We start from the raw sequence: 23,274 nt of genomic DNA, 5'->3' as shown, positions 1-23,274 counted from the left end.
GTGTTTTATTGGAATCTGCCCAGTCTCCAATTACCTATAGCAAGCTTTTTCATCTCCCAAGTATGTATGAGACAAAGGTGTGTGGAATTACCTTTGGGGAAAATGTAGCAAATATTGTTTAAACTGAACTGGGTCATAGCATCACATTTATAATAGTATTACTTCAGCCAACAATGGGACTTCTTTTTTGCTTTCTCTCATAGAACGATATTTAATTTGGCGTTTAGTCACAAGCTGCTATGATTCTTCTCAATCCTGCTTTCTTGTCTGCTATTTTTAGCTTAATCATTTGGTTCCTTTCAGTTTCTTTGCCTTTCTTCCCAGAAGCCAGACCGGTGATTAATTTTCCTCATAAGATTTACTTCATCAGGTTCCTATATAATATTTGAGGCAGCGCATTTTTTATTTATTTAAAAGTTTCTTGAATAATAAAAAGCTAATAAACATTAAACTTTAAACAGGAGTCTTGTTTCTCCTCTGAAGCTTCAACCATGACCAATGGTAGGTAGCTGAAACTGGGGCAGGAACTTAGCTAATTAACTAATAATGTTTGCACCCCGAGGCCCCCAAGCCCTTCCCCTGAAAATAACTTCACACTGACACGTAATTTTAGTTTAAGTTATTGGGCAAAATTTAGGCCACAACTTTATTGATTACAGCAAAGTGAACGGTGTTGGCTTAGGCATTGGCAACAGACTATAACTGACTCCTGCCTCTCTGTCTGGAAGTCTGAAAGGGTAAACACCAAACGAGGGAGCAACATCGATGAAGACCAACGAAGCTCACCCCGGGGTTCCTGTAGTCCTGGCATGGCCCTAGCCCCTCAAGCGGACTTCGGACGAGATCCAGGACCCCCAGATTTCTTTACCGGAATACCCTTGTTCATGGAGGGGCAGGTGATGGCCGCACCTCCCCTCCCACACACTTTAATAAGCCAATGTCTAACTGCCAAACCTTACAAAGTTGTGACGATTGCTAAGGGGGTAGGCGAAAACCAAGTGGCTACATCCAATATGCCAAATGGAAAAAATCCTACCCAGCCCCTGCTCCAAAGCAGGCGACCCAATCCAAAGCAAGGCCAAAACAGCAGCACCTAAAATTAGGGAGGGAGGGCGGGTGTTCGGCAGCACAATGCAAGTTCCCCCGGTTACACCGTGCTGCCACTTTTATAGGCCCCAGGAATCGTGCCAACTGCCCAGATTGGCCCAAACAGCCTGGCACGATCCCGAGGCCCAACGGTTAAGGCTTGGGCCATGCCTGGCAACAACTCTCCCAGTGGGGTGGCTTAGGGGCCCGTGCGCAACCAGGACCCTCCATTAAGGAGGATCCTATATCCAGTGCTATTTTTCTTAGAATGGCAATGGTGCCTCCCTGAGAGGTGCCGGAATTCTGGCTGAAAAAAAAAGGCCTGGTTGTATCGATTCTAGAAGGAAAATACTTGAGGTTGCAATCCTAAACAGATTTTTGTACACACTTAGGCTGCAACCCTATATTCACTTAATTGGGATTAAGTCCCATGGAACCCAAATGGTAATTAAGTCTGAGTAACCACATAGAGGACTTCAGTGAACAGGAGTAAATTCCATCAAACACAGTGGGCATAACTTCTGGGTCAACACGCATAAGATTGAACTACAAACTAAATTTACGTTTTCACAGCTGAAGTGGATTAAAGTGCTCTGTCACCCTATCACAACAAGTACATTAGAAAATTGAACTTTTGATGTTAAGAAAGTGATGCGGAAGTGCATTGAAAAGTGCGGAACAAATGTGTGATGAAAAGGAAGGCATAAGAAAGGACTACAAGGAAACTGGGATAGAGATTGTCTGAATGCTCATTGTCATATAAATTTCCTGCAAACAAATCAAAATGAATGCTGTAGAATCTAACCACCTTTGTGCAACCTAATCCAAGATGGATGCTCAATAAACAGGAGGAACCTATAACCTGAGACTACCTGTTCATTTCATGTCCGACTGGCCTTCCCTGCCCAGTATGAACACCAGTGGAAATGTTATCTGAAGCACTTTTTCAAAAGTGGCTTGCTGTTCTAAGTGAGGAGAGGGAAAAGATTTAAAACTACACTGGGAGTGCAGTTCTCTAGACTGTGATGAAAATGCTCAGCTCATACTTGTGTGGTGTGTGCACTGAAAAATCAATGTCATTTTCATCAAAGTAAGCAAGTAAACAGTTTGGTTATAATATACAGCATGAGTAGGCCGCATGCAACTCAAATGATTCTTCATGGCCCACTTCTCCCCAAGGTGTTTTGTGTTGGCAATTGGATTTTATTAAGCACCAAAGAATCCCAATGGTCCATTTGAAATAGTAAATTTACAGCTCTTGAGTCTTTGGGGGTAAGCTTGAAAATATGATAGCAGTTCTCATTATTTCTAGGCCTCTATCAAGGATTTCATTTCATTGGCTCAGGGGATTTTAAACATTTGGGATTTAACAACACAGAACTGGAATGTAAAAGCAGCCCTACTCATAGCCCAAGCCCCAAAGCTACTAGTTCCAAATTTGCAGAGGACTGTGTAACAACAGGAAAAAATAGATTTCTGCTGTATGTTCCAGTGCTCTGGGTGCTCAGAATTTTAGGACTACAAATGCAGACTAAGCTAAACAGGATGCTTAGACATGTGCATTTTGTTCCCTTACTTTATTTTTCCTCTTACAACTAAAAAATAAAAAATGAAGTCATAGGAACTACACTTTACAGCGGAAAACTCATGAAGGAGAGTGGCTTCTTAACCCTTTCCCCTCCTGGCTCCTTTTTGCCAGAGAGAACATAATAATAATCTGGGTACCCATATTTGGATAGCTTTCTCCCTCTCAGTTTAGGGCTGCAGCCTCTGTAACTGCATTTTGTATAACAACAAAAAGAAAAACCCCAACTGAAAGAAAAAGAACATCTTGTATAATTTGGCCGCAAGCTCTTCCATGTCCCAAGCTTCTCTCTGAAAAGCTATTGATTGTCCTTAGTCCTTTGCAGATTTACAATTACACAGCAGAATTTGACCAGCTGGATAGAGAATTCTTTTGTGGTTGACCTGTCTAGTTGTTTTCTTCTTAAGATTGGTTTTGTCTGTTGTCTTTGTTTCTACTGCTATTTACTTTTGTCAGTATTTTTGCATATAACGCTGCATATAACGTTGCATAATTAGCCAGGCTTTAAAAAGGAAAACAACAATATGTGAGCATCTCAGACAGAAGAGGGTTTCAAAATGGGGCAGACCAATGCAAGCAGAACTGAAATGGATCAGAACTGCCAAATTTCAGGTGTGACTCCCTTAAAAAATATATTCCTCCTTCATCCCTACTGCAGATATTCCCCCCAAAGTGTAGGGAAGAAGCCAGTGCAATCCACAACAGCAGGGATGGGGCAAATGTGCACATCCATCATATGCTTGTCACTGCATGCTTCTGGGTGCCTTGAATAGGGCTCACCCCACTCGTGAAGTTTATGGAATTGCCCTTACAGAAGGGAGCGTTGCATGTATATATTTAAGTTTCCACACTAACAAGGAAGCACTGGATGGGGGCAGGTGTCCTTAACTCAAATGTTGTTATGTTGGGAGACATTTAAGAGAAAGAAAACCTTCCAGGGTCCAAACTATTCTAAACAAATATAAGAGAATGAGGATAACAAATCACACTAAACGTCCCCAAACTAAAATTAGGAGGTCTATGGGAGGTCTTCGTTCTCCTCAACTGAACTCTTCCCTTTATTGCTATGGCTTCTTCAGAGGGTGAAATATTTCAGAGACATTCCTACACAGTTGTTAATTAACAGATTTATCTTGAAAATAGGAAAGTGGTTGCAATTATGGCCAAAGACCTAGAGCTTGTAGCTCATCTATTACTTAAACTGTTCAATCAGTGCTGAAGGAAATATGGTTATACTCCATGAAATTACTAACTGAAGATAATTAATAGCTCAGATTCTCATACCCAACTATAATGGCATGTGCAGAAATCATGCATGATATAAATTCTCTTACTGTACAAAAGTAGGCTATTGAAACTAAATTATGTCTCTACTACACCACACACAGTTTGAGTTTCTTTAAGCTAATGAATAGCTTCAGGAAAAACAAGACTATTGTCTTCCATAATTCATTCATGTCCCAGTTAGTTTATGTGAAGAGATTTTTGATGAAAATAATCTGCCAGATTGCATATTTTTCTACATTAATCTTATTTCATTTGGAATGCATCTTACTAAATCATACTCAGAGTACATCCACTGGAATCAATGAACTCTTTAGTCATCTGTGGTACAGGAGTAAATCCATATATTCAGAAATGAATTCAATTAGCAAGGTAGCTATGAATCACTTAAATTCATTGATTTCAATGGGTCTGCTTAGTGTAAATTGAATGCAACCCTTCAACTTCAGCAGCAGAAATGAAAATATATAGATATATATAGATATATAGATATATAGATAGATAGATGATAGATGATAGATGATAGATAGATAGATAGATAGATAGATAGATAGATAGATAGATATACCATAGAGGATGTACTTCTAAACTTAGGAATGCTTCAAACATGCATATCATCACTACACATACTTGAATGTACAGATGTCTCATCACAGGTAAACCACAGATAGAACTTTCCTATTATCTCACACAACCACTAATGCAGGAGTTAAGTTCAAATAGTCAGATATTATGTGGAAACATGTATGAATCATCCCATTTTATCCTCCCTCCATTATACCCTGACAGCTTTGCGAGGTATGTTAGGCTGACAGACAGCGACTAGTCCAAGGTGACCTATAGCAGGATTTATGGCCAGGTCGGCATTTGAACCTATATCTCCAGTGTCCTAGTTGCTAGTACAACCAGTGCAACCCAATGGCCAAGTGCAGCACTAATTCAATTTCAACTCAATTCAATGCATATCTAGTGAGTCAATCAAAATCAAGCTATCAATTTACCATGCAAGATTAAGGAGTGTGTGGTTTTCACCTTTTATTTCTTATGTAAGATTTACCCTATATAATTTATCTTATGCCTCAATGGCACCTTCAAATTAGAACCATCCATTTCACACCACTACCTGGCTGCCTAATTAAACAAGAGATAAAACAAAATCATGAATGCAACCAGCTGGGTTAAGAAATGTATATTAAGTCATGTCTGCTTTTTGGAGTGTTGCCTGGATAATGCTAAAGTCATTTTTTTTGCACCACAAAATTGACCAAATTAGGAAGTTCCCACCTAAACAAAATCTTCTTTAAAGTGATTTTATTATGTATAAAATCCTGCAAGCAATTTTTTCTTAGAGGTGTGTTCACCCAACCAGATACTGGCAGTTGCTCCTAAAAAATGTGGAGTTATTGTCAAGGACCAACTGCTTCATAATTCTTACACAGTGCGTGCTTTTGAATACTGTAAACATATTGGGAATGGTTGGTATCTGCACAAAGATGTTGCAAGAGGAACAGCCCTGAGGTTACCATAGCTTAAAATGAAACTATTGTTGAATTTAAGAAGATAAGGGTGTAAGAAAAGCCTACTGGATCAGGCCAATAGCCCATATAGTCCAGCATCTCATATTGGCCATCCAGATGCTTGTGAGAAACCTGCAAACAGGACCCAAGCACAAAAGCACTCTCTCCTTCTGCAGTTTCCAGCAACTGGTATACAGAAGCATTCTCACCTGGGACTGTGGAGGTAGAATGTAGCTATTGTGGCTGGTAGCCACTGATAGCTTTATCCTTTATTACGTTGTCCAGTCCCAATTTAAATCAATTAAAAAAATTTACCAGAAGAATAGCAAAAACATCAGAAGGCTATAGTCTTGGGCAGAACACAATGAGATCAATCTGCATTTTGTGAAACAGATAATATTAAACAGAGAGAGAGAGAGAGAGAGAGAGAGAGAGAGAGAGACTATTTCACAAACAGCTCATCCAGCTAAAGAACTCTGGACAATTGCCCCTGTTTACTAATATGATGCAACTTGCAGCCATTTCATAGGCTATAAGTTGGCACTGGCACAACACATTCCTACATGAGAAAAGGCTATAATTTCTATGCAAGGGGGAGCTGGACAGCAGCCTCAACCAATATATCTGGGTCCAATCAGTTACACACTGAAGTGCTCTTCTGCAGTCCACTGATCATGGAAATATCCAACATGCTGCTTCTATATTTTAGATCTGTAATGTAGCGTAGTGTCAGTGTGATCCTATGTCCTTGCACTCAATTTATTTTAATTTTTAAAGCAATATTATACCACTTTCTATACCCTCCCTAGCTATGGCAGCTATCCTGAGATTCCTTCACTGGATTTCTACTCATCTCCAGTCAATGCCCCATCGTCTATTAAGGAATGCAATTGTTATTCAGGGACTTATGAGTGAGGGGTCATGCTAGCTGACAGCCTGCAGCTTTCAACACCCCCTCTGAATTCCTTGCTTACATATTAGGTATCTTCCAATTAGCTCACTGATTAAACTGCTGGGGTGGACACAGGCTTCTTAGATATGATACACACAGCTACTGCTCATGGGCATACCTTCCCCATCCCCACATAAGAACGGGAAGCCAAATCCTTGTCCTGTGCAATGGACCACAGTCAGGAGTTGCATACCCTTTGTGCTCCATCCCTGCAGGATGTGTAGCCCCTGGACCATGCGGTACCTAAACTCCAGGTATTCCAATGACCGCTCCCCACATCAAATGGGGGGCACCTTTCGCATGGTCATGTGCAGTCCCCCAGATCCCAATGTGGCTCCCAATAGTATGGGCTGGCTTCACCCTCCCCAGGCTGGATACCTGGAGTTCTCCGCCTACCTCAGCCAATTGCCCAATCCCGCCTGGGGAGGCGTTGCCAAGGGATTGGCCAGGTTGGGGGGCCGCCCTGCCCACACATCAGAAGGTGAATCTCACCTGAGAAGCGTCAGTTGGCTCCAGAGCTTTTCCCACCCTGCCCTCCCTCAGTTAAACCTTCTTGTGCAGGTTAACCTCTTCTCCACAGGTATGCGGGCGCTGCTACGTCATGGTCGCTGTTGAAGGGCCGGAAATTAATTTTTCTGCATTGGCAGGTCTTGCCTTCCCCGTAGCAACTTTGGCGGTTTCAGGCCTTGGGCGGAATCCTTTAGTCTATCTTCCCTAAATGGGGGGGGGGTGAAGCGGTGATCCACGCCCCCCCTTGTGGCGGTGATCCCAGGGTTCCCCATTAAAGGGGTCTTGAGAGGAGGTATTGCCCATAGGCTGAGAGGTTGTCATTGCTCTCCCCTGAGACGGCGGCAAAACGGGAGGCAGGCTCTCTGCTTGAGCAGATGTTCTCCAGAGCCAGCCCAATCCACACACATTCCGGATAACCCTGATGGCCCCCAGATCCCCAGCTGGGGACTGGGAAGGATAGACGCCCAACGCCTGAGCCAAGGTCTCCCTACATCTGAAACTTAATAAAGTTGTGGCCAATTTTAATTCCATAGCACGTTGTCTTGAGTCATTATTCCACTCGGGAGTCACCTGGGGTTGGGGGGACTCTGCCTGTCCACGCAAATGTTTTCTGATACTCAGTTGCCTCCATTGGCACGGGAGGAATCTTTGCATCTTCTCATCTTAGCAGAATCCCAGGTGAGGAAATTCCATGTGGCTCCAGTCTTCTTGCAGGAGTAGGTGGGGTGGGGTGATCAATAAACTTTATATTGGCTGTTTAAAACACTAGCAAAAGTTTTCTAGTGGTTTCGCTTAATGCTTGCTGTTTTATCATTCTTGGCAATAAAAAGTAATATAAAAGAGCATGCTTTTTGACCAGAAAGCATCAACAGAAACAGCACCCCTTATTAGTGCATTATCTTTCAGTTTCATACTATTATGTGTATTGCGTGGACAGGCGGAGTCCCCAGATCCCGCGCGGTCCCCCCGTCATGTGGAATAACGACTCAAGACAACGTGCTATGGGATTAAATTGGCCACAACTTTATTGAATTTCAAATGTGGATAGACCTTGGCTCAGGCATTGGGCGTTCTCCCTCCCCAGTCCCCAGCCGGGGACCTAGGGAGCATCAGGGTTATCCAGTGTGGGGGGGGGGGATGGGCCGGCTCTGGAGAACATATGTTCAAGCAGAGATAGCCGCCCCCGTTACGCCGCCACCACAGGGGAGAGCAATGACGACCTTTCAGCGTACGGTCAAAGCCTCCCTTCGGAAAACCCCTTTAACGGGGAACCCTGGTATCACCGCCACAAAGAGGAAGATGGACTAAAGGATTCCGCCCAAGGACTGATACCGCCAAAGTTGTGACGTTTTGCTACGGGAAAGGCGAAACCTGCCAATGCAGGGAAATTCCTTTCCGGCCCTTTAACAGCGACCTTAACGTAGCAGCGCCCGCATACCTGTGAAGAAAAGTTAACCTGTAAAACCTGTGAAGAAAAGTTAACCTGCAAAATAAGACATTAACTGAGGGTGGGTAGGGTGGGAGAAGCTCTGGAGCCAAGTGAGGGTTCCCAGGTAAGAGCCTCCCTCTATTGTGTGGGCAGGTAATCCCTCCCCTACCTGGCCTGGTCTCCTTGGCAATGCTTCCCCCAGGTGGGATTGGACAACTGACTGAGGTAGGCGGAGACCTCCAGGTATCCCACCTGAGGGAAGGCAAAGCCAAGCCTATGCTGTTGGAGCCGCTCCAGATCTAGGGGCTGCACGCGTCCACGCAAAGGGTGCCCCCCGTTTTAAGCGGGGAGCGGTCACTAGTGAACCTGGAAAAGCGAAACAGCTTTTCTTTTATAGGGACATAATTCTTTCAAAGAAAAAAAAATCTACCTTAAAAAAAACGGAAGTCAGAGTGCAGCCACTTCCACAAGCAAAGGACACAATAATTACTGTTATAGAAGTTACAGCCAAATACACTGATTACATGCTTTATCTTACGGTTTCTCATAATGAAAGACTCTGATCTGCTGTAGTCAACAGTAATTGCCACAACTATTATTCAGTCAATAGAACTCACATAATGGTTAGATGAAAATAAAAAGAAAGATTTAGTGTAAAGGGCTAAAACTTATAGTGGAAGAAATAAACAATGAGCAGAGATAATACCCCAAATAATGTCCTGATATTCAGATCTCAAGTGAGTGTTGTTGTTTTTAAGTCAATAAGGCTTTTGGCTTCAAAAGCAATTGCTCACTCTACCCAAAAGTCAACATATCACATCAATGAATCTTTACTAATTGAAATATGTCTAAGAAAATTAAACAACTTACAGGGGTAAGGGGAATAAATTAAATCAGGCATCCCCCAACTCAGCTCTCCAGATGTTTTGGGACTACAACTCCCATCATCCCTAGCTAACAGGATCAGTGGTCAGGGATGATAGGAATTGCAGTCCCAAAACATCTGGAGGGCCGAGTTTGGGGATGCCTGAATTAAATGATCTCATCAGAGGCCACACAGTTATTGGCAGGAGTGCAGCATACACAGTAGTCCCTTAATTCATCAAATATTAGGGTATATAAACATTTCTCACAATGGTATTTTTCATTTACAAAGTAATTCAAAGTCTCCAAAAGCCAAGAGAAGTTCAACAGAGTGCCAACACATTAGGGCTGAAATTGTAACTGAGTGTTAAAAAGAGGGAATTCAGGAATTGTCTGGTAGAAAGGCAGATACCTTTTTTTCAGGACATGGATGATGGACAGTAAATAGCTTAATGCCTAGGTTAAAATATTGCACTCCACCCTGCCTGGATTGCAGAATCCCAGCTATATGGAAGAAACCCTGGTAAAGTATATACATTGCATGCAGCATGTTGAACCCAGGAGGGAAACACCCCCATTTTTAAAAAACAAAATTGATTCATTGCAATGAAAAGCTAGACAGGAGGTACCAGAAAAGCTCCAATTACTATAACCATTTTTAAACAGATGGAAGTTAATTAAAAACTCAGATAATAACTTTGAAAAAGAGACTTGTCAGGTTCTCATACTGTTAGAAAATTGGTATGCTAATTCAGCAGGAGGCTGTGCATATAATGCCCAGCAGATTGTTTTCCAACTTCTAATGGCAATACACATTCCTCCTAATCTTATTGGGGTGGGTTGCTGCTTTTGTGCCCTCCTTGTGATACAAGACTAGGTGGACCTTTGCTCTGATTTAGCAGGCCTTTAATCACTTCCTTTTAAATTCAACAGCTGTGTGTGTGCATGCAAGCAAGCAATCTGGGAACCCCCATATATCCCATGCATACTGCATGTTCACAAAAAAAGTATTTGAGAAATGGTTTAATTTTTTATAACACAGTACACATAATTACAAAGGTTTTTAGCTAGACCTTTCATAACAAACTACACTTTAAAAGTTTAACATTAATAATTGTCCTAGAAGACATGCTTTTCAGAATAGTTTCCAGTTGTATTAATAACACTGAGCCTTGCACATAAGCAGCTATGTTCAGACTTGCAGGCTAAAATAATACAAGTGTTGATTTAGGTCACACTCAAGCCATTCATCTCCTCCGTTCAAGAATGAATGTAACTTCCCAACCCTCACAAGTAGCAGCTGCTGCCTGAAATCAAGTATTCACTGCAAGGGGCAGAAGGCATTCAGAAATGATGCACTGAGAAATCATTCCTCAATTGCTCAAAAACAGAGGGCTATTTACAGTAACAAAGAGTGGAGCTATTTTTTAAAAGCACCTCCCAGATTTAATTTCCAACCTTTTATCGCTGGACATCTGGTCAGCCTGGATTTGCTTTACTGCATGCAAATGATGGCCTCGGAAGAGTTTATTTCCCATGCACTCTCACTCTGTGACATTGTTTAAAGCCAAAATTACACTTAACAAGAGACGCTTGTCCAGCGGAAATTCTCCAACAAATATTCGAAGAGTGACACATTATTAATTTGCTGATGAATTACCCTACAGGACTCAAGCCACATACCTCCCTTATTCTTGACTTGGCATGGATATTAGGACATTGATTACTTGAACCTGCCACAAGTCCAATCTGGAAGTACCATTTGACTATTCTGTTAAAGTACATGGAATGGTTGCCAACTTTTCTATCTTATTCAATTAAAACACATATACTGGTCTCTAGAGAACACAGGTGAGTACCCCTTAGCCTAGGGGCTGTATGTCCTCCCCTAGTGCTTCCTGAAGCAACTGCATCCATCTACCCATCACAGCTCCTTCCTTTCCAGTTGTTACCTTCTTATTCTTCCTGCTTTAAAAATGTTTCCCCCTCTTTCATATGGGGGGAGAATACAAGTGCAGACCCAGGCAGCAAGAATAGCAGATAAAAAGACCAGTACCAGAAAAGTATCTATCAAAAGGAATTTGGAATTTTAAAAAAAGCATTCAAATCCCACTTAAAAACCTTCAAAATAGAGGACATACAACATGATCTAGGAAGGGAATTCCATAGGCATTGGGCCATCATTGAAACCAAAGGGGAGAGAACAAAATATAGTAGTATTTTATGAGCTCCTTGGAGAAAGTGCAGGATAAAAATCTAACAATAATATATTTTGTTTTTACAAGATAATGAAGTCATAGGTACCTTCGAGATTTATCTGATAATGTTTGTGTCATTTAATTATGATTGGCCCTGATGTAGAATGATGCTCAAAAAGGATTTGTTTAGCTTTGCTAAATCCTTTTGCAAGTTTTTATGGCTTTCTTCTTTTGCACTATTCCTGGCTGCTTTGGGAATAACTTTGGTTTGGATTTTTTCAGTGAGCCAACTCTCAAATTCCTTTCTTCGCCACCTGTCTGTCAATTTCTAGAAGTGAGCCAGACCAAAAGCTCCTGCCTGTGACAAAACCCAACAGATAAAGCCATGGGCTTGTGTGGACCTTTCCTTATGCTTCATTTTTATGGCTGACATGGAATTGATTTACTAATGGTACTCGGCATTTGTGTAGGACTTTGTGAGTACTCAAGCACATTACAGTAGTACCTCAGGTTAAGTACTTAATTCGTTCCGGAGGTCCGTTCTTAACCTGAAACTGTTCTTAACCTGAAGCACTACTTTAGCTAATGGGGCCTCCTGCTGCCACTGCGCCGCCAGAGCCCGATTTCTGTTCTTATCCTGAAGCAAAGTTCTTAACCTGAAGCACTATTTCTGGGTTAGCGGAGTCTGTAACCTGAAGCGTATGTAACCTGAAGCGTATGTAACCCGAGGTACCACTATACATGCATGCTGAGAACGATCTTTATGGCTCTGTAAGGGAAATCAGTATTATTAATATTAACCCTATTTTGAAGATAGGGGAGAAGAGACTGAGAAATAAGTGGCTTGTCAAAGATCACCCAATAACTCCATGGCTGTTCTGACATTTGAATAGGGGCATGCAAGGCTCATGTTCTTAATCACTATGTTCAGTCCTTTGCTCTTAAGAAACTGATAGGCAATCAACATCTCTGTAAACAAGCAGTATGTTTTGAAAGACCGAGAGCCTCTTTTTGTATTCCTCTGCTCTCTCATTTAATTTTGTTTTGCAGCCAGCTGAACAGACACCAGCATCTATAAAAAGACTGACAGAGCACAAAATAAGGCCTTTCTTCATGAACCACACACTTTTGTCAACTTCTGTTCATCAGTTTATTTCAGGGGCTAGTCAGCTAATTGTCTTCCTATACATCCGAGGAACATCCAGCCTTCTCCCAGCAAAAAAGGATGGGTGGGGTATAAATAATAAATTATTATTACTATTATATAAAGAGAAACACTCAGCAATACATCCTGGAATAAGAATAATACAAGGACAGGCTGACATATCAAACAGTCCCCATTTTAGCACTGTCATAATCAGCCTGCAAAGAAATCACCCTCATTTGATGCCAAGAGCAAATTGTATGATTTAAAGCATGTTTTGATCCTACCACCCACTGATCATTGGTGGTAAGAATATGTTGTTGCTTATTGGATGTTCAGCTATCACACTTGCTCGTTAATAAAGTAGAAAGATAGCAGAGGATTTTGGGGTTTTTTTAAGTCTGGCAGATCTAGAACTAGATGTACACAAGAGGATGGACTGCAGATTTATGTGAAAGCAAACTATTCAGCAATTTTCCCTCCCTCTTTAAGATGTGAGATTTGTCTTGTTTTGCTTTCAGTAGGACCCTCTCCAAGGCATAACGAGAAGAGGAAAATCACAGAACATTCGCCAACGTTCTGTTACTATCCAAAAGCATGTCATAAAGACAGGCAGTGAGATACATTGCAATGTATCTCCCTTCCAATGGAGTTCATGTGAGTGGAGGCCAGGACTTCCATGTCAGGTAGAGTGAGCAAGTTTTGCAGGCACTATAATGCTGAACCCAAATGCAGCACTTTCTTCTTAGCATGTGATCAAAGAGCAGAACTCAAGGCCAACTTTGAAGTGAAAATCTGTCCCCTGGCTCTTCCTCCTCCCCTGCAACTACATCCAGAATCACAATCCATTTATTTAGAAGAGAAAAAGCCTGGAAGGCATTTTCTTGGGCTTCCATGGTAATGGATTTCTAATCTCACTACATGACTCTTCCCCTTTGCTGAGGTGTTCATTGGATTCCTTCTTCTGGCGTTATGCAGCTTTCTCACTTCAGCTGTTAAATATTCGAAAGAACCGGAGAAGGTAATGCATGATCTGGCTCTAGGACCAAGGTGGGAAATGTTATGTAATATGTCAAACATGCCAATCCAATCCTTGCTGAACACCGTCAAGAAAATGGAACCTCACATAGCAAGAATTTAATATTATGAACTAAGAAGATCACCTGCTTTCAACTGATCTTCTTTACTCATAGCGTGTGACATGTTAGCTTCATCTACAATTTCCTTCCCATGTTTAGACAAACCTGGGCTGGGTGGGGGGTTATATTTAATCATAGGAGACTGCTTTTAATTCTCCTTTCAAGAGACTCATCATGCATTAATCATGGCAACTGCCATTCTTTTCTGAGAGAGCCAGCTACATTTTTAAAAAACCCTACTGTAAAAAAAATGAAAACCAGCAAAAGAAGGGTTGTGTTGTTGTTTTTGCAATATTTCCAAATGCAACAGGTGCTGGTGAAAATTTGTTGAACTAACCTTGAATGGTGTTTACAACAAGAGTGGGGAACCATTTTCAATCTGAGGGCCACATTCATTCACTGACAGATTTAAGGTAAGGTTACCAGATGTCCCTGTTTCCTGGGGACGGTCGCCAGATTTACAAATCAGTCCCCATACCAAATCCATTGAAGTTGAAAAGTGTCCCCGGATTCATTGAAAGAAATCTGGTAACTTTAATTTAAGGGCGCCACATTCCAGTAGTGGACAGGGACAAAGTACACTATTTTTTTCTATAGTAGGCTATGTTTCAACTATGCAAAAGCTAGAAGGTTCTGCACATGCACATCACTCTCTATCCTCCATCCAGGCAAGCAAGAGGCATTATTAAGAGTGGAAGAGCACCTTCCATTCAGGGAAAAAGCATTTGAGAAGAGTGTGGAGCAGGCAAGTGGGAAATGTGGCCTGAGGAGGGGGAAGGCCTGGGAAGAATCATGAAGGATTGATAAAGAGATTTAGCAGGCCACATTCAGCACCCAGGCCTGAGGTTCCCTTATGACAACACAACATATATTAGCAGAATGCCATTCTGTTGAATTAACTGGCTACAAATAAGACCAACCCTCTCACTTCCATCTCCTGCCTGGCTCTCACTTGTTTCACAAATTCACACTCACCCCCTCTTTTCCTGCTTCATCTCTGGAGGGCCCAGACATGCCCTAGTGAAAACCATTATGGAGATACTGGTTTGTCCAAAATCAACTTTGCACATGCATGGTCAGTAACTGACAACTGCTTCTTCAAGAGATCCTATATATTTTGGAAAGGGGCATCTCAGATCAAACTCCATCAAAAGCATGCATATAATTCCACAGCCACTTCTCTAACAACACTGCTAATCTTTCAGCAATTTTCGCAAACCAGATTACTTATTCATTCAAATGCAATGCACTTGAGTAGCTGCCATCTCCGTGAATGCCTGACAGCTCTGCGTGCACAATGACAGTGTTCTTTTGCATTCTTCTGTACATGATTTGCTGGGTGTGTGTTACTGGTGCATCTACCTGCAGTTGTTTTTTATGTAGGTTTCTTTCTTCCTTTAAAAAACAACAACACAATAACAGTATCCCAACAGAAATGACAGGTGCTGAACAAAAGACTGCCAAGAGAGATGATGATCACAAAGGCTGCACTTGCTCCAACACATCATTTATTTCCTCATTTAAATTTATACAGTTACTTATCTTGTAAACCAAGCCTGAACAACTTGCGGTGCAACGTACTGAATGCAGCTCACCAGCCATGTATGATGGCCTATCAAGGTTCGAAAAACTCATGGCCTTCCAAAAAACAGGGACTGATGAAGTAGCTGGCAGGCCATTCTCAGGAGCACCTGGTAGAGGAGGGCAGAGTTCTGAACCTGGCCTCCCAAGGAGAGGCTTTGCTGCTGTATACCAGGGTAGTGAGCAGGTGGGGCAGCATAGTAGCAAGGTTGCGACAGTTCAGATTGGCAGAGACAATCTGGTGCTCCCGCCAGCATGCTCAAACTTTCCTGACTTCGCTGCCACCCTTCACCACCCCAGTATGCAGTACTGAAGAACATTTGCTAGTCCTTTAAACCCAAAACATTTCTTTTTAAGTTGCAGCCCTGGACATTCCTTCCATCTCAAATCACTCTTGAACCCTCAGGAGGAATAAAGGCAGAAAAGAAAAGAAAAGAAAAGAGGTGAGCAAAAATGTGGAGCTACTTTGGGATGAACTTACAGGAAGAATGGATACTTGGAAAGCTTTTCCTGCCTTCGGAGACCACATCTGGATCACCTGTGCAGTCCATGTTAGACTTCATGTCTCCATCTGGAAAGCAGCGGTAAAAGAAATCGGGACGAGGTCTGCAAGGAACACCATGGACATTTGAAATGAAAGAGCAGCCATTAGTAAAACCTCAAAGTGATAATTACATTAAACTGACTGTTTACATTGAGGGAGTTCATTTCCTCCTGTTTTCTGTTGAGCAAGGGTGCTGCAGGAAATCAATTTTACTTGGTGATTTAATCTAGAGTGCTCTGGCCATGAAAGTTGTTAGGAATTCTTAACAGCCTACTACATAGTGTTGGTAAAGAAATAGATGAGCATCAGAGTGCAGAGCAGTTTCTTTAGAAAATTAACTGGATAGTTCAGTTTTAAAGTACATTTACTATATATATCAGGGAAGGGGAACCTGTAGTCCTCCAGAATGTAGGATTTATCTAGCCTTATATAGCCGACAAGCTTAACTCTAATTAATGCATGAAGGGGTTAAGACCATAGAGTAAGCTGTCCTGCCAGGCTTTGCTAGGTCACAACTTCTCACCTTGGGAGGGAGAGTTACTAAACACTTTGTTCTCTCTCTTTCCACCATGTGAACCCTACCAGTAAGGAAGTCTAAACTAGATCATCCAAGCTTAGACAGTGGGGCTTAAGCAAACCATCTTTGTGTTTTTATACAAATGATTTAGAAGCATTTACGACTTTTGGAACCTAAGTAAAGCTGCATGTCTTTTCTTGCTGCTGTATGGAGTAGCACCTGAATCTGACCTTTGAAGAGTTTGTAAGTAAACCATTTCTAACTTACCAAACGTGTGGTCTCTTTCTATGCTAAGGGAAGTGGAGAAATTTGGGAGCAATTTAGAATGTGATATTTTAAAGGTCTTATATTTCCACACTTTATTTTCTTGCATATTTTGTTATTTTAAATCTCTGCTGGGGTTCTCACCAGAGAGTACTTGCCCCAAACCTGGATCTAGGCATCCAGGGAATGCACTTTTTATTCTATCATATCTATTTTCCCTTTTACCAAACCAACACAGACACTGCCAGACTTCAGCTTTCATTACCCTCATCCAGCATGACCATCAGTCAAGAATGAGAAAGCTGTAGTCCAACATCATCTCTGGGGGCCTCAGTTTCTTCATCTCTGAAAAGCCCAGAACTGTGTGTGAGGGGGAAATGGAGAAAATTGTGGTATGGGCCCATATGTCATGCAGAAAGCACAACTAAATTCCAGATTGTTATAAGTCTTTCTTTTGAAGCTGACAGAGATTTCAGCTTATGAAACAAAGCTAAAAGAGAGAGACAGACTGGTGTGAATCTAAAAATTATTATGGATCCCTACCCTCCTCCAAAAATTCACTATTTTATAAGAGACACCAGAGAAAGCTGAATATGTAAACAACAATTTATAGAAACAGTATGTATCTCACAGACACAGAAACAAGAATGAAGAAACATTAAGGCAGGGGACAACTGTTCATAAATATTAACGATCTTCAGCAAGCTAAGCTTTTATCTGCCCAACTCCTAATGAATCACTGGAGTGCACATTATCAAAATTCATGGGCAGAGAAGTGGTGAAAAAAACACCACACCCTCCTATTGCTCATGATGTTGACAAACTGATGCAAAACCATGGGTGAATGTCATGGGTCTTCCCAGCCCGCTGGCCACCACATCCCTGATCCATTCAAACTGATTAACCCTGAGAAGCTAATGTAAGGAAAACAAACCAAGCCTACGCTTTCCTAGTAATGACCCCTTTTCACACACCAGAGAGAAGGAAGAGAGTAAGATAAAACAAAGATGAGTAACCTATGGACCTGGTCAATGGTGAGGCCTATTGGGAGTTGTAGTCCAGCATTATCTAGAGCTGCTTTCTACAAGTGATGTCCTCCAGATATTTTAGACTACAGCTCCCACCATCCCTAACCACTGGCCATGCTGATGGAGTTGTGGTCCAAAAAAGTCTAGAGGCACATCAGGTTGGAGAAGGTGGATCTAGACAGCCAAGGTTCCCCAAAGCTGAGTTAAGATATATTGCTGCAGTAAGTGTTGAATGCAAAATAACTGGGATGGAGGAAGCAGGAGAAGCACAGAGCTTGACATCAGGCCCTCTATCTGATATTATACATAACAATAATCTCAAAAGGCCTGTTGGGGATTATGCATAAATGACAAGAAAATATACAAAATTCAGTTGATTAATGCATATTTCCCTGCTTAAAATTTTGTATATTGACCAAGCAATGTGCCACAATTCCTCTGCACATTCTCTGTGAGGCAGTTGTTAACTATTAAAATTACATTCCCCTTAACCATCATTTAAGTGACACCTCCTCTTTGACCTTTTATGTTCTCGCTACTAGTTATTTAGCAAAAACGCCTAATGCTCTTCTAGGAAGAAATCTAACTATGTCCAGTCCATTCCACAGTAACTGTCCATAACCTTTCAGTGTGACTATGAGCTTGGTGCTGAAACTTATTTTCATGAGATTTTATTTTCAAGGATTATAAAATGTGGGGGTGGGGGGTGGAACTCTGGCTGCCAGATTGTTTTTTATAGCTTCTATCTGAATACCTGCACCTCCGAAGAAGTGTGCATGCACATGAAAGCTCATACCAATAACAAACTTAGTTGGTCTCCAAGGTGCTACTGGAAGGAATTTTTTATTTTGTTTCAACTACAGCAGACCAACACAGCTACCTACCTGTAACTATAACTCCATTTATATTGTTCATTCTATTGGGCATTTAAAACAATTGTTGTGATTCCACACTGGCCATACAAAAAAAGGGTTCATGGGAGGTAGTTACTGGAAGAAGGAATGCTGGATATGAATACTGTTTTATAAGGTGACTGCATTATTCCTGCTTATGCACAATGAACGATTTCAGGTACAGAAGATTAATACCTTCAGATGTGTTACTGAGCCCACACATACTAGATATTTCTAAAGAATAGCAGAACTGTTAGAACAAGCCATTAGTATCTCCATCCTTTATATAGCAGTTTCCTATTCTACAAGGACAGGTGCTGCAATCATTACACTACCTTTGTACTAACTTTTATTTATGTAAACTTCCTGATTACCATTTCCATTCAGAAGTTCATGGTTACTTGACAGTTAGCAAAGCTCAAGTCAACAGTTGGAATATTCCAGGACTTACCTCCCCACAATTAATTTAATAGTGTTTGTGCAGACTCCATTCAAAGCAAGAGCCAAGGAAACAGCTAAAAAACAAAATGAAACAAGAACATAATAACCCAGAACAACAGCATATAGAGCCAGATTCAAGTCAGTTGTTGCACTGGTGCAACAGGATATTCCACCCCTCTCCTCTCCACATTCCCTCCCCAAATCTGTTCAAGAAGGTCAGAAGAACCCTCAGAATAGAGAAGGGAGATCATCCCTCCTGTGAAGCAGAAATGCTTGCACTGAGGGAACAATCTCCTTAGCATGATGTTGAATTCCAACCATACATTTTAGGTGTTCAATATGTTGAGAACTCAGAAGAAGATTGAAATAAGAGTCTTTAGTAAGGTTAACTCATAGCTTGTAAATATTCAAAGCGTGTGTGTGTGTATCTCCCTTCCTTCAAAAATCACAGGGTGGTTTACAAACTGAAATATTGTATACAAGCTATTCTCAGAGAACCCACACTAAAATCAATGGGCAAGTTAGTCATTTCAGTAGATCTCCTCTGAGTATGAATTACAGTAGTCAGATACAACTCAAATACCCAATTCTCCTTGGTTTTCTTGCATCGTGGGTTTGTGTCTTAAAGTTGCCTCTTTATTGGTGAGATAGGTTTTTTGGTGGGTTCCAATTACACATATAGCACTGATGGAGCCCATAAGGCTCCTGATTTCTTAAGCTCTACCTCAATAAGAGATCTTCTGGGGTATGTTGGGTAGTCTCCCACACTCCTGAGGTTTGGCCAGCCTTTAACAGGGACTGAGCCTTTAGTGTAACTGTCAAATGCCTTACCAACAGAGGTGTGGCAGGAGTCATCCATGCTTTCTCATCTTTTAAACACTGTACTGCTTAGCGGGTCTTTAAAAGTCTCATTGTTTCTCCAACCAGCTTTTATCAAATGTCCCTGTTCTTGTGCCATGTTTTCAGGTTGCATATCACCTTGCTAGCTTTCCTATAAAAACATGGTTTATAAATATCTAAATAAAGTAACACTACTAACCAATTAGGAAGCTGGGTTGTGATTCCAAAGTTACACTGGGAAGGTCAGCCCTGTACTGAGTCAAGGAGATAAGAGGAAAGTGGACAGGAGAAAGCATGTGGGTCCCAGCAAGCCAGCAATCAAAGAAGCAACAACCGATCCAACCAAAAGGACAAGCAGGGGATGCTGGTCAGTTCATTAGCATACAGAAAAGTTATACAGAAAACTGCCAAGTGCTGAGACCTACAGATCCTTAAAAGTGAAAGAAAGCTTCTCCCCAACTGCCTTGTGGCTTTGATTAAAAAGCATCCTGCAATATTTTGAGATAGATCACTCAGGTGAGACTTGCTCCATGAGGTCTTGTGTTTTGTTTTAAAACAGGCATCCCCAAACTCGGCCCTCCAGATGTTTTGGGACTACAATTCCCATCAGCCCTGACCACTGGTCCTATTAGCTAGGGATGATGGGAGTTGTAGTCCCCAAACATCTGGAGGGCTGAGTTTGGGGGTGCCTGTTTTAAAATCTCATGATGGCTCTCTAATTCAAGGTGATGATTTTAAAAGGCCACACAGTGAGACTTATGTATATTTTGAACTAACTACACCTGGAACCTTGCATATCCAGTGGCATGAGGACTGTGCTAGTATGAGAGAAAAGCCCACCAATAGCTTAGTATTCCCCATCTTTGAGCAAAATATGTGTGGTTTCTCACTTGTCATGGAGTTCTTGCTCAACAACAAATTATTTTGTCTAGTATAAAAAGGCCTGTTTATGCAATACTATTTAAAGAACAGCATTTCATGGCCTCTGTTGACAAACTTATAGGGCTTTGTTACTCAGTGTTCCTTTCTGCAGAGTCATAGCACTGTGCAACACTGTTAGGTGGCAAGGAAGCACAGGGTCATCCAGCAATTATCTGAAGTCATTCAATTGTCCTGAAAATTTCTGAACAATCGTTTTTTAAGGGTTACTTGCCTCTCAAAGGATTCATTGGAAGTGCAAGAATGTCGCAGCACAAGTCTGTGGTATTACCTTGAGATGCTTCTGGTTTGAGGAGCCAGAAATAAATTAAGGTGTTGCCGTATGAATAGCATTCTTTCAAGCTTTATGCGCCAGCAGAAAAGTGCTGGACAGCTCCTAAGAAACAGCTTTCTTGTGTAGAATGTGGCAAGGCACTTCACACTTTCGTGATTGAAAGTATCCTTTTTTGCAACAGAGGTAGACAACCCAAGTAATGAAGGCTACAGTGCTGGAAGGGTCAAAGTTGACATTAAATATGTGCCATTCCAAGGAACAAGTTCCATGAAACAGCTTTGCAGCTGGTATGAAGAAAATAACTATGAACGGTAAATGAGCAGGGGATGTCAATAGTTTTGTGGTGGAATTGGAACTCTTCCACCCACAGTTCTTGTTTATGTTCATACTTCAGATGACTCAAGTAGGTGCTTTGAAATAGGGGCATGAGAGCACGTCCTCAGTGGCTGCTCAAAGCAAATGTGTCTATTTCCTTGTGTAGCATTTGGGGAGGCCATAAAGATTTGCTAAAAAGCAAAGCCACTGAAAAGCCTAATGTAATAGGAAGGGACATGTAACTCTGGTGGTCTGGGCAAAATAGAGTGGAAAGGGGTAGAAGGGAGGGATAGAACTGGTTTGATGGAGTGTAGTGGGAGGTGACTAGATCTTTCCAGTCCCCAGTTGTCCACAGGCTACTTTGACAGGGGATGCCACTAGCATGATAGCTGCTTTGGCTTCAAATGAAAGAGAACAATCCTTTCTTCCTTGAAATCAAATGACACCTGCAAAGGAAGATCCATTTTATTCCCAAGATTAATTCAAACTAGGGATACATAGGAAGATTTGGACTCTAAGTGAACTCCTGGTTTTTTTGTGTACACACCAGGTGTGGGGATCCTTAAGCCTTTCAGAGGTTGCTGAAATAATAAATTATTATTATTATTATTATTATTATTATTATTATTATTATTATTATTATTTGTATGCCACTCTGGGTGGCTCTCAACAGAATATTAAAAGCATGATAAAACATCAAACATTTAAAACTTCCCTAAACAGGGCTGCCTTCAGATGTCAGATAGTCAGATAGGCACCCAGTTCAAAAAGCACAGAGTGTTGGCTGCAAACGAAGACTTGAGAGTGTACTACAAGTTCTTTTGTCTTCACTGCAGCTTCAAGTTTAAAGCCATGGCTTGAACTTTTCTCTGCCTGGTTATCATATATGATGCTGGGCCTGGGAAAGGTTGCCGGGCTTAGCCTAAAACTGCCTGGCAGACTGAATGATAAGGCTTTGGTGTGAGGCTCACTTAGAAAGTTTAGAAATCTCTCACTCTTTCTCTTTAGATCAATTACCACAAGAAGAAATGTAGGCTTCTTCCAAATAGCTGCAGCAGAAATTCAAACACGCACAATGCTGCTCATCTCCCCAAGGACAGAAAGAAACACTATTTAATACAACCTTCCACTGCCACATAGCTTTCGCCCACTCCTCTCACCTTTGCCTGTTCTTTACTGCTCTATCAGTAATTTCTGCTGACTTTAAGGTGCCGGAATGAACACAAGTTTCAAGAGGAATAAAAACTCTTGTCTAACAAAACCCAGGAAATGTTGGTTGTTTTCGTTTTACTTTTTCTTTTAAGGGTATAAGAACATCTGACTCATGCTTCCTGAAGGAAATAAAAATGTTCCTCCCACATTTTCTGAGAACAATAGCTTTCCGATAAAAAACAAATAAAAAAGCAAGAATATGATTTTCAGTTTACCTAAAAAAGCTTCCTTAATTTCAGTCTTGTCTGTCCGTCGAATGATTTTCACCACAAAAATTACAGCCAGAGGTGTCAGGAATGAAATGGCCTATGAGAGAGATATAAAAAGGCATCATTTGTTACTGCATCTTCTCTCCATCAGCCCCATGGAATTAATAATTTCCAGTTAGCTTCATTTAGATGATCTGGCTGAATTATCTCCAGCGAGTTCCCTAGATTAGAGCAAAGCTGCATGATCACTATCAGTAGCCAAATAGCACACATGCTTTAAAAAAAAATTTAAAAAAAAAAAATTAGAGGCTTAGTTCTAATCTTAACTGATATATAAATCGCTTGGAGCCCTACTTAAAATGTGTCAGCTTTTAAAATGGAAACTAAGAGCTAAAAGAGGACAGATTACTAAGCTGCAGATCAGGAGTGTTTCCCAGAAATAGCTACACTGTTTGTAAGCCCCAAATGTGTGGAATCTCTGTGTGTACATGACAGTCCAGTTTGTACGT

At 41.3% G+C, this 23,274-nt stretch overlaps 1 protein-coding gene across 2 annotated transcripts in view; it reads right to left on the bottom strand.

Annotated features, from left to right (window-relative positions):
- The window catches only part of PLPP4 (phospholipid phosphatase 4), an 87,850-nt gene that overhangs the window by 25,098 nt on the left and 39,478 nt on the right, over positions 1–23,274 (bottom strand). For both annotated transcript variants that reach the window (XM_083617074.1, XM_083617075.1), the window contains exons 3-5: positions 22,772–22,862; positions 18,987–19,050; positions 15,771–15,895 (exon numbers count right to left, since the gene is read on the bottom strand). In XM_083617074.1, coding sequence (XP_083473200.1) covers positions 15,771–15,895; positions 18,987–19,050; positions 22,772–22,862 — 280 coding nt within the window. The remainder of the gene's footprint in view (positions 1–15,770; positions 15,896–18,986; positions 19,051–22,771; positions 22,863–23,274) is intronic.

This window comes from Podarcis filfolensis (assembly GCF_964270895.1).
Source record: "Podarcis filfolensis genome assembly, chromosome: 5".
Classification (NCBI taxonomy): Eukaryota; Metazoa; Chordata; class Lepidosauria; order Squamata; family Lacertidae; genus Podarcis; species Podarcis filfolensis.
This window is presented reverse-complemented; position numbering and strand designations above follow the sequence as displayed.